Source organism: Canis lupus, chromosome 3 (genome assembly GCF_048164855.1).
Source record: "Canis lupus baileyi chromosome 3, mCanLup2.hap1, whole genome shotgun sequence".
Classification (NCBI taxonomy): Eukaryota; Metazoa; Chordata; class Mammalia; order Carnivora; family Canidae; genus Canis; species Canis lupus.
In genome coordinates, this window is record NC_132840.1 from 64,065,938 (window position 1) to 64,078,391 (window position 12,454).

General features: G+C 35.9%; 1 protein-coding gene across 3 annotated transcripts in view; it reads right to left on the reverse strand.

The window, feature by feature from the left end:
- CWF19L2 (CWF19 like cell cycle control factor 2) overlaps positions 1–12,454 on the reverse strand; it is a 145,738-nt gene that overhangs the window by 6,574 nt on the left and 126,710 nt on the right. For 2 of the 3 annotated variants that reach the window (XM_072821811.1, XM_072821810.1), the window contains 3 exons: positions 10,396–10,512; positions 3,411–3,566; positions 646–726 (listed from right to left, as the gene is read on the reverse strand). In XM_072821811.1, the coding sequence (XP_072677912.1) occupies positions 646–726; positions 3,411–3,566; positions 10,396–10,512 (354 nt within the window). Of the gene's footprint in view, positions 1–645; positions 727–1,110; positions 1,380–3,410; positions 3,567–10,395; positions 10,513–12,454 lie in introns of those variants that run through there. The other variant, XM_072821812.1, reaches the window with a different exon arrangement.

Consider the following 12,454-nt stretch of genomic DNA (forward strand, 5'->3'; position numbering starts at 1 on the left):
ACTCAACAAGTAGTTGTATGATAAACAACTTTTTGAATAGAAGAACAAAAAGGAATCCATAGTTCTATTCTCTCTCTATTCTATTTAATTTGTATTTCTAGAAAAGAGGGAGGTCATTGCAGAAGTACTCAACTCATGTGCAGCATATCTAAGAGATGATCTGCAAATCAAGACTGGGCAGCATGGTTAGGAAAGTCCAACAAGGAACGATAAGGCCATCATCTAACTCAACCACTGTTTTAAAGGAACCTAAAAGGGAATCTTTGTATAAGGAAAAAAAAAAAAAAAAAAAGAGGTCCAAAATCAAATAGACTCTAGGAAAATGTTTCTCTCATTATAATTCAAGTAACAAGAAGGGCCCTCTCATTACCTGTCCCACAGAGGCTGAGAAGCCCATTACAGGAGCTCCTGTGGCAGAGTGGAATGCTATCATAGCCATTATAGGCACTGCAATGGCACAGGGCCCGAAGGTCAGGAATACACATTCAAATAAACATTTGAACAAAGGAACATTTGCTAGACCAAGGAGGATGAAAATAACTTCTTATTCAGAGAATTACTTCACCTTTGGACACTCAGCCAAATGGTCTCTTTCTCAAACAAGATGAAGATCCTAAATACCAGGGAGGAAAAAGAGATACTCACAGACTTTCTGATATCTTTTGAAGAGAGATCGATCAATTTCTTGTTCATAGACCATTCTTCATCAGATTCCATTATGGCTTTCTAAGAAATAGCCATTTATTAATGAAAAAATAGTTCATAAGCAAATACAAAGAGATAGTATAAAAATAAAGTAATACAGTGAATTAATCACAGGATATATTATACATGGTAATTCTTATTCTGAATGGATTAAGCTTTAATTTCTGTTATTTAAAACTGGACCTTCTTGATTTTTTTAAAGTCCTATCTTTAGGGATCCCTGGGTGGCGCAGAGGTTTGGCGCCTGCCTTTGGCCCAGGGCGTGATCCTGGAGACCCGGGATCGAATCCCACGTCGGGCTCCCGGTGCATGGAGCCTGCTTCTCCCTCTGCCTGTGTCTCTGCGCCTCTCTCTCTCTCTGTGACTATCATAAATAAATAAAAATTAAAAAAAAAAAAAAAAAAAAAAGTCCTATCTTTAGCCAAGATAAGATTATTTCACTCATTCTTAATTTTTATACTAACTTTAGCCCAACTTTACATAATAAACACAATCCTTAGTAAGTCTAAGCAACTTAATATTGAACATAAGTTTGTAAACAAACATTCACAACTTCCTTATCTCATTCATAAAAATCTGCTCAAATAAACTTATTTAGTTTTACCGTCCTTTTCCAAATATTGAGAGTAATTTATAAGCTCTCTGGCAATCAAGCACTTGGACTATCTCTGGCCCTATAACAAAGAAGTAAAAATGCAGGAGGAATAAATACACAGAAATGGCATAAGACTTTCTAGGCTAAGCAACAGAACTAGTATTTATGGTAAAGAAATATTTAATAGAAAATCCAGGATCATGAGTATAAAATACTCTCATTTTTGTACAGTTATCATTATTAATGAAACAAATTTTAAACATACAATTAACAGTCTAATAAGCACAATTTAAAAACATCAGATATACTGCTGTTCCATATTTAAAGGGCCTGGATTGCTTGTGTTGACACTATACTGTAGCACATTTAATATAAAACTGAAGGGATCCCTGGGTGGCGCAGCGGTTTATCGCCTGCCTTTGGCCCGGGGCGCGATCCTGGAGACCCGGGATTGAATCCCACGTCGGGCTCCCGGTGCATGGAGCCTGCTTCTCCCTCTACCTATGTCTCTGCCTCTCTCTTTCTCTCTCTCTGTGTGTGACTATCATAAATAAATAAAAATTAAAAATAAAATAAAATGAAATAAAACTGAAGCCAAATCAAATAAATGCATCTTTAATGATCATGAAAAAGGTTTAATGTAGAAATGTGACACACTATCCTGTTGAGTGATGACATTTCTGTCGCCCACTGTGAGCAAACAGTGGCTGCCCCATCTTGCATCCCATTACCTCAAGGCTGACAGTCACAGTAATCAAAGATCCTCCTGAAGAAGTACCAACATACACACACAAAATTAAAGTATAATAACATCTTTCCCACCTGATTCTGTTTGACATGGAATCAGCATGGGTTGGGGGATTATCCGGCTCCTTCTTCTACTTCAACAGTATAATTCTTAAAAATCACATAGTCAATTGTTTTTAAAAATCTGTACAAAGAGGGGTGCCTGGGGGGCTCTGTCGGTTACGCATCTGACTCTAGACCTCAGCTCAGGTCTTGATCTCAGGGTCGTGAGTTCAAGCACCATACTGGGCTCCATGCTGGGTGTGAAACCTACTTTTAAAAAAAAGTCTTGGGGCACCTGGGTGGTTCAATCACTTCAGTGGCCAACTCTTGATTTTGGTTCAGGTCACAACCTCAGGGTCCTGGGATTAAGCCCCTCATTGGGCTCCCCTGCTCAGTGGGAAGTCGGCTTGAGGACTTTCCTTCTGCCCTCTTTCTCTCTCAAGCATGCTCACACTCTTTCTCTCTCTCTCTAAAATAAATAAATAAATCTTTAAAAAAAATCTCTACAGAGGAAATAGATTTTCACCACCTCATTAACCTTAACAGGTCTTACAATCCTTCTTATTGGGATGTACAGTCCACATTGATAAACCTGACTATCCTATGTTGTCTAAATGTTGCACTGAAAAGTGTTCCTGTAATCACTTCACAAAACATGACCTCCTCTGATCACTGACATGTTACTGATTCATAGGTGGCTCTACATGGAAGCATTTACATTAATCTGTAAGTTAAACTGCACCCAGCTCAATATCAAGCCATGCTATTCAGTAAAAGCTGTCTGAATATTACAATGACACTTAACTGATTAAACACTCTAGTAATTATATGTCCAAAATGTATGTCAAGATTAGACACTGGTTTCTTCTTACAAACAGCATGATGAGGTATGAAATACTAAAAGAGCAGTAACTTATTTTAACAATTGTAATCTGTACTATTTGTATGTAACCATAGTAAGCTCTCGTGAATTTCAGTAAGTTTTTTTTAGAATTATGACTATAATTTTGACTTGAAAGTACTTCAAGGTAAAAACCTGATTTTTCATTTGAGAAATGAGAAATTAAAATAGAAATTTTAAATGACCATTTGACAGTTTATTCATACTTATAAATAAGCATGCTTTGTAAAGATCAAACTCCCAAATTTTCTTCTAAAGAAATGTGTAATACAGCGGAATTTTTTTGTGCTTTACTTCATTTCTTTAGATAAAGTCTGACATAAGTATACATAGAGAAAAAAATACAAGAAAAAAGATAATCATATTCATAAAACAGCACCATAATGAAAAGATATGCATGCAAAGACTATCCTCAAATACCTTAAAATAGATGGGAGCCATGTCACCCACTTCCTTCGGGAGAGGGATGCACTCATAAACCATGTGACACTGCCTCTTCATGCCCATGTATGTTTCTAAAAAGATGCAGTCCAATCCTTTAACTTCAAACATCTTTACCAATGATTTTCTGAACATCTGAAGAAAGGAAAGTGGTTTGGTAAATAAAGCACTCAGAAAAAATATAAAATGTAAAAACAATAAAAGGTAAAGTAAATTCCTTTAAAATAAAAAAAATAAGTAGTAAACATTAAATTCTCTACTGTTACCTTATAGTTACTTTACTTTCTAAACCTACTACATTATTTCACATACTTAAGCAACATTTTTTTTAAACTGAAACTACTCTGCACTGTTTTATGTATATAGTGGAAATGGTTCCAAATAAACTAAAATAACAAAAGGAAGAGATAAAATCAAACTCAAGTAGTAAAATATGCAGAACTGACAGTAAAATCAGAGGAGAACAAAAACCTCCTGGAAGGCAGGCATGGAATTCCCTCACAGCTGCTTACCTATGCTCACAGCGTCCTTGTCCACTGGTTCCCTTCACTTGTAACCCTGCGTATTCAACTGGTCCCCTATTTTCACCTACAATCGTGTCCTAAACAAGTGTATGAAAGTCAAACACACTGAAGTTGAAAAGAGAGTGTTTTCTCTTCCCAAAGAACTCAACATAATTATGAAACCCCTACTTTTTATTATTTTCTACTTATTTATTTCACACTCCCAGGCCTGAGGGACAGTGGTTTGTGGAGGGTGTTTGGACAGAGCTCAGACATGCAGTCTAGGAAGACCACATGTATTCACAGGACAGCCCTTAGAGTAAAGGATGAAGCTAGGAAGGGGAGCAGGCTGGAGCCTGGCAGCCAGAAGCTGACTCCCCACCACCACCAAGGTGTCTAAGAATTCTAAATTCAAACCTGGCCTCGTAGAGTGTCATATAGTTATAAAGTACTAGTAGTATATTTGCCTAAATAGGAGGAAGAAACTTTTTTTATTTAGATTTGTCAGCTGATTTATAACTTTTTAAAATTTTAATTAAAATTTTAAATTATGATTATAGATGAAGAAAATACAGAGATCTCATGTACATTTAATCCTGGTTCCCCAAACATCTTACAAAACCACAGTACAGCATCACAACCAGAATATTAACAAGGATACAGTTGAGATACATAGCAACTCCAACACTGTTAAGGATCCCTCTGCCCGCTTAAGCCACATTCACTCTCATCACATCAGCAACCATAAGTGTGTTCTCCATTTCTTTAATCCTAGCATTTCCAGAATGTTCTATCAATGGAATCACAATCTTTTGAGGTTGCTGTTCTTCACTCAGCATAACGTTGCTGTTCTTCACTCAGCATAACTCCCTGGAGATTCGGGGCACCTGGGTGGCTCAGTGGGTTAAACATCTGCCTTCAGCTCAGGTCATGATCTCAGGGTCCTGGGATCGAGCCCTACTTGGGCTCCCTGCTCAGCGGGGTGTCTGCTTCTCCCTCTCCCTCTGCTCCTCCCCCTTCTCTCTCTCTCTCTCTCTCTCAAATAAATAAATAAAATCTTTAAAAAAGAAAAAAAAACCTGGAGATTCAATCTGGTTGTTGTTGAGACACTGCCTAGGGACACCACGGGAGGCACCTGTGCAGGCTCCCCAATCAGCCTCTATTGACATCCAATAGAGGGAGAGGCTACTTACTACTGCTATGTAGGGGATGGGAACTCTGAGATCCCACCAGATCTCTGATAATCACTTATTACTGATCACTCATCGCTTTTCTGTTTTGTATTCATTTTATAAAATAAGAGTAAGTAGGAAAAAAAAAGAAATCAAGTAATTGTAATCTGACATAAACTAGAGAGATATCTAATAAGCAATGGATACAGGATTTGCTTTTCATTTCTGGCCATGGCTATAAGGAATTTCAACACAGCCTCCCTACTTTAGATGCTCAATTTGTTGTTAAACTCAAAGTCTTGGCTAATAGCCTACAGGGGTGCAGATTATCCACCTACACTCTCATTATAAGGAGACTGTGAGGTAAATCATTAGAGATGACTAAAGATGATTGTTTCCCCTTTTAAAAATTTTCTGACTTTGGTACTATATAAAATCAAATTAATGGAGACAGTATGCACACAAATGAGGTTAAATTATGATTAAAAATAACAAAATATAAGCTATGGCATAGATATCTACATGGTAAAATTGATCATTCAAATCTTATAGTTGCCAAAGCCCTATTGTGATTTCTGCGGATAAAAACCCCTCCCCCCCAAAAAAAGCTGTTTTCATTAAATTGTTTCACTTTCCTCTTCTTTTTTTTTTTTTTTTTTTAATTTTTATTTATTTATGATAGTCACAGAGAGAGAGAGAGGCACAGAGACACAGGCAGAGGGAGAAGCAGGCTCCATGCACCGGGAGCCCGACGTGGGATTCGATCCCGGGTCTCCAGGATCGCGCCCTGGGCCAAAGGCAGGCGCCAAACCGCTGCGCCACCCAGGGATCCCTCACTTTCCTCTTCTTGAGCAAACAAAGGAAACTAAATTTCCCAACCTCTCTAGGATTTAGGTGGGGACATATTTAATTCTGGGCAACAGAATGCATATCAAAAGGACAGTGTCACTTGTATGACAAGTGGCTTATGTGTCATTTGAAACTGTTAAGGGGTACTGTGCCCTTTTTGTATTCATTTTCTTTCATCCAAGGGGCTGAAAGAGAAGGATTCCACCACAGGAGAGCCTTTGCATGGAAGGAGCCTGGATACCTGATTTAATGACTAGAGGCAATCTGCCTTGGAGAACTGCCCAACCCACACTGGAATATGACATAAGAAATTAACTTCTGGAGCACCTGGAGGACCTAGTCTGTTGAGCATCTGCCTTTGGCTCAGGTCATGATCCCAGGGTCCTGGGATGGAGCCCCGCTTCGGGGCCTCATATCTCAGGTTTCTGCTGGGTGGGTGAAGAAGAATGCTCTTTCTCCTTCTGCCCCTCAATCCTGTGCTTGCTTTCTCTCTCTCCCAAATAAATAAATAAATCTTAAAAAAAAAAAAAAAAAAGAAATTAACTCTTGCTGTTTTAGAGCACTGTGAGTCAGGCTTTGTCTGCAACAGCAGTGAAGAATAAAATGGGTGATCCACAAACAGTTAACTAACTGCCTTCTTCCCTCTACTTAATTGTATGTCACGACAGTTACCTTCATAGGCCTAGTAACAGATGCACAAAAAAATTAAAACACAAAACCAAATGGGAAAATATGACCATTTTTATAACATGTTTTTTTAGACTGTCTCTAGTTTGTTAACTGTTACTATGTTTCTGAATTGTTATTATGAATATTTTCAATTAATTGTAATTAATTTCATTACCTACTTCTGTGGTAAGATAATCTTATATGCTAGAAAAAGGAAAATCACTACTAGAGAGGAACTACATATTTGAAAACTAAGTTTTCTGAAGAAGGTAGAAGGTAGATAAAAAGTAGTAGCAGCAATAACAATGTAAATTCAGCTAATCTAAACATATCTCATAAACCTCCTTACTTCGTGTTTGCTCACAGCCCTTTCCTGGCTTAACTGTTTAGATGCTCGTTCTAGATACTCTCTGGACAATGGTGAAGAAGACAGACTCCAGATGTCATGAATCATAAATGAAAACTCAAAAACCTAAATTAGTAGTAATGCAAGAGTAGTTCAATATTATATATATAAACATCATACAAATAGTTTTGAGGAGGACACACACATACATTGAACAACCTCTCCTCTGTGTATAAAAGCCTTTAATTTAAAAATATGAGTTTAAGGACATAATTTGAGGTTATTCACTCCAATAAATCAGGATTTCCCTGAAGCTCGGTATAACACATACACTATATGTATTTAAATAATATTCATTCTTTAGGTTATACAACAACTAAACACTAAAGAAAGTTTTTAGTTCATTATTACAAGATACCAAAACTATTTAATGCTTCAGAGAGATATAGATACCTGGTGTTACGGGGATGCCATTCCCTATTTAGCTAACACATCTGGACTAAAATAACTTACAATATATTTAAGTAAATGATACTACAGAGTGTTGCAATTTTTCATTTGTATAAAGTCACATTATAACAATCCGGGTAAATATAAGAACAAAATTTTGAAATGAAAATTATTTTACTGGAAAGTATCAAACCTATTTAGGATTGATTATATAATATTAATACTATAATTTATTCAAGTTTTCCAAACAGAACATGTGTAAAGATAAAGTTATTCAAAGATAAATGTTATGAGACAGAATATAACATACATACTTAACTCTATACCCTCCATGGAGTGACCACTCAAAAATAATATTAAAGTAATTTTTAAAACAGTCCAAACCTATGAGAATAAAGAGAATGAGAGAAGACTTGTAATACATGACTTGAACACTAGAAAGATGATTCACGCCTGAGTGGTGTGGAGGAGGAGATTAGTGAAGGTGCAGCAAAAAGCAACCGGCGCAGACGAAACTCCTGGAAAAAAGCAATTAACACACCGAGACCCTCCTGGACTCTGGCAGAACACTCCAGGATCATTCTTTGGAGAAGGTAAATAATAAGGGAAAACCAGACACCACCAAGGCTGAAAACAGGGCTATTCCAGGAAATGGTATCCAAGGCTTCTGCCACCCCAGGCTTCTTCCTCAACTCTGCTGCCAGAACACTCGCAGGCTGTCTTAGAGGCACTTGGTGAGAGAGTGGTCTCTGAGAGTCTGATCACCACACAAGAAAGACCTGCCAGTACAACGCTGGAGGTTTCCCAGTGAGATGGCCCCCTCATAGCACTGGGCAGTGAAGCCCATGGCAGATAACGACCTCGCCCCCACACCACGAATCTGGATGCTTGCTTACAAAATGGACCTATGATGTCTGACTATAACATAAGCTCAAATATATCTGTCACACTGATAAGGGGACCTAAGTTTCACTATATATTTAATGAAACTAAAAATTTGGCTCTTACTCATTCAAAATCTGTGATATTCCCATATGCTCTGCCAAAACTTATCTTTACATTTTTCTATTAAGTAAGATCTAAAATTAAATTTAAATGTTACTAGAAGATGGAGATAAAAATCACTTAAAAGAAGTGTCTCCTTCATTTATAAACAGTATTCAAATAATGTTTTTTATATATACTCTAGAAGGGGTGAATAACCATAAGGATATTTAAAAGGTATGTCATTTGGAATTTTTTTAAAGATTCTTTATTTTTAAGTAATCTCTATACCCAAGTGGGGCTGAACTCGAAATCACAAGATCAAGAGTCACACATTCCACTGACTGAGCCAGCCACGTGCCCCAATTTGAATTTTTGAATATATCTGAAAAATAAGAACAAAAATCTCCAAAGCTACATTTCTTTAAATATGCTATAATTCAGATACTTTATTTGCTCACTATCTTATGCTAATTTATAACTTGTAGGAATCTCTTCTTTTACCATACAAAAAGAGCCATAATGCTATTATTTGTATAATAAAATAACTTGGCTTTTACTCCCTTGTTTAATTTTCCATAATGCATATGGCTCACAAAATCCACTAAACTATAATGTAACCTGTACAAGAATATACCATAACTTTGGGCAGAATTAATGATTTTATCTCTGCATTTCTCATAACACCTGGATTATCTTATATTCATGTACTCAATATCTACTGAACTGAATATATTTCTTCTTTATCTACCTCAATGTTTTCCATCAAGTAGCTTAATTTCTTGTAGAAATATAAAACACACAGACTAGATTCTTGTATTACTTAAAATCTTTTTGGCACTGTATTTTGCTCTAAGTTAAGCCAGTTTTACATGTATAAATTTTTAAAAGACATTCCAGAAAGTCTCAAAATAATTCCAAAAATCAAATTTGCATACTTTCCACTTTAAATTATTTACTGCACTGGCATCAACTGCTAGAAAAAATTTCTTTTTCACACCAAATATATTTGTCCACACTCTTGCCTGTGCTCAGCCACAAATGCATTAAAACAGTCTGCCCTTTACCTTTCACAGCATAAACTTAAAGATTATAAGAAGTTAGAGACTGTTTCATAATATGTAGTCAAAATATCTTCTCTTTCAGCATCTTTACCAGCATAATGCAAAGACTAAGTACACAGTCTCTTCTGAAATCTTACAATGTTCACATTTTCTAACTAGGGGGTCCCTGTAACCCCTATTCAAATGTCAAGTTTTAGAAAAGCAAGAGTTTTCTTTTATTTTATTTTTTAGTCATTATAAGGTCTTGAAATAATTGAGGAGCAGTTTCACCCATGTTGTGTTTTTCAGTTTCTTACAGAATCAGTCACAAAAAAAGAAAAAAGAAAAGAAGAAAAAAGAAAAAAAAATCCTTGAATTCAAAAGCTGGGCCAGGTTATAAAGGGAAAAGTATAGAAATAAAGGCTAATAGAAAAATCATAGCATCACAGGCCAGTTCCATTGGAGGAAAATATGGTAACTGTTCCAAAGGAAACTCTTGACTTCCAAATTTATTCTTTATTATCTGAAAATATCTTTCCTTTCAGCTATAATCTATTATCTTACTGTGTTAGGAATGATTATCTCATGCTCCACAAAAGCATGGATTAAAAATCTTACATTGAAATTTTAAGTAAAAATAATTATTACATTGCCACAGTTTATCTAATACACAAAACTTTTGGTTCTATATCTGAAACTAATGTGTTATACATCAATTATATCTCAATAAAAACTTTTTTAAAAGCTTACAAAAGATAGAGTACAAAGGGAAATAAATAAAATAAAAACGTAGTGCGTGGTGAAAACATGATTACACAACTAGGGAAATGTGTAAATTCAGAAAGTAAAATCACTGGTCAAAGGTATAAAAAACCTACTGGAATTTACCAACAATAGTTTGTAAAGATTGCTCATGAGCATTACAAGGATGAGCATGATCACACTGACCTGAATTTCCTCCCAGACATCTTCATCCAACAAGGTAGATGCTCTATGGTGCTGCAAAGGGACTATCAGGCAGTGCCCCTCAGTAAGAGATTGGAAGTTGGGTAAACATAAATAAACCTAGAAGGGGAAACATTACAAAGTGAAATGTTATTGTATTTATTCTCAGTTGTGACAAATGAGCCATGGGAAACATGGCTCATATTTCATAAGGTATGCTTGTTTATAAGCAATATATTTTAATGTTTTTAAAGATAGCTGGTAGATTTTTAAACTTTTAAAAGCCATGAAGATAGATTTTAACACACTGGAAATTTATGGTGTATGTCTCAATTTTAACTGTTACATGTATATCAGAGATTGAGTTTACCCAAGGGCAAAATGAATGACACTTTATCCTTGGCCTGAGAAAGTTTTTGCTTATTGAAATAACACAACTTTTGGCAAGAATGAAAAAATACATGGCAATAATAGATAAGTCTAACTGGTGCCTATGAATCAGACATTCCTTCTCTCAGTGGCTGAACAGAGAGAATCAATCCAACTAAGAAAAGAAATGTATTCTGGATGGCTTTACTGCTCTGGTTAAGTTCTATATATTTAAATACATGTATTACCTAACAAAATTGGTGCTATTTTTTCACTATACACAAACTGTCTTTTAAAAAAAATCGGAAAAAAAAAAAATCAGGGTGCCTGGGTGGCTCAGTGGTTGAGCTTTTGCCTTTGGCTCAGGTCGTGATCCTGGAGTCCTGGGATCGAGTCCCGCATCAGGCTCCCCACAGGGAACCCTGCTTCTCCCTCTGCCTATGTCTCTGCCTCTCTCTCAGTGTCTCTTATGAATAAATAAATAAAATCTTTTAAAAAATGAAAACAAAAGTCAATCTGTATGTATATAGTGAGCAAACAGTGTTCATGAGGAACATAAATAATATTCTGCAAAGGGGCTTGATCTTATGAGTAGATACAGAAATTTACCTAAATTTACAGTAAAATCATAACCATATTCAAAATTAAAAACAATATCAGTACTGATTCATTAATTGCAACAAATTTCTAACTTGTAAATTTGCTTACTACTGTCAGATGTTAATAACAGAAGAAACTGGACATGGTATATATGGAACTCTGTACTGACTTCTTAATTTTTCTGTAAATCTAAAACTGTTTTAAGGAGCACCTGGGGGGCTCAGGTCATGATCCCGAGGTCCTGGGATCGAGCTCCATGTTGAGCTCCCTTCTCAGTGGAGAGTTTGCTTCTCCCTCTCCCCAACCACCCTCTCGTGCTCTCTCTCTCTCGCTCTCAAATGGAAGTTTTTTAAAAATAAAAAATAAAACTGTTTTTAAAAACAAAGCCTACTTGAAAAAAAAAAGTAAAGCACAGTGTTAAGGAGGTAGATAGATGACTTTTATTTTTTAAAAAGGAGGAAGAAGGCAAAAACAGCTGATGATCAGGAGTTATTTAACTCTGTGACTCTAATGAGTACTAATATAGTTCATTAGTGTATTTGCCTTGAAGATATTAATTTTAAATGTTAGAAATTCAAGCCAAGGGAGAATTACTGAATTGCTTTGAAATATTATATACTGTTTCAACTTAATGGCAAAGCAATTCCTTGGAAACTCAAAATCATGGATGATTAACTTAGGTTATAGCTAAGAGGAATAATTTATTTTTTATTCAGATTAATTAAATGACCTGTTAGATATTGTAGGACATGGAAGAAATTCCATCTAATCAATATTTCAATATTTCTACATTTTAAAATATTCAGAGACAAAAGGCTGAATGTCGATGGTAGTTTTTAGAGCAAAGATTACACATTAAAGCAGAGGTGGAGCAAGGAGAGACTCTGTTTTTTTTTTTTTTTTATTCTAAACTGAAGTACAAAGACCATCCAGGAGGGAACAAACAGATCAACCAACTCTCAGGAAGTCACAGGCAAAGAGAAGCATTTAATGCTGCTAGAGAAGACTTGTCGGAGAGTGTAGAGATCATGGCAGAAGAGGACCAGCGAGGAGAATGGAACAGCACAGTATTCACTGGCCAGCCTTTTGCTTT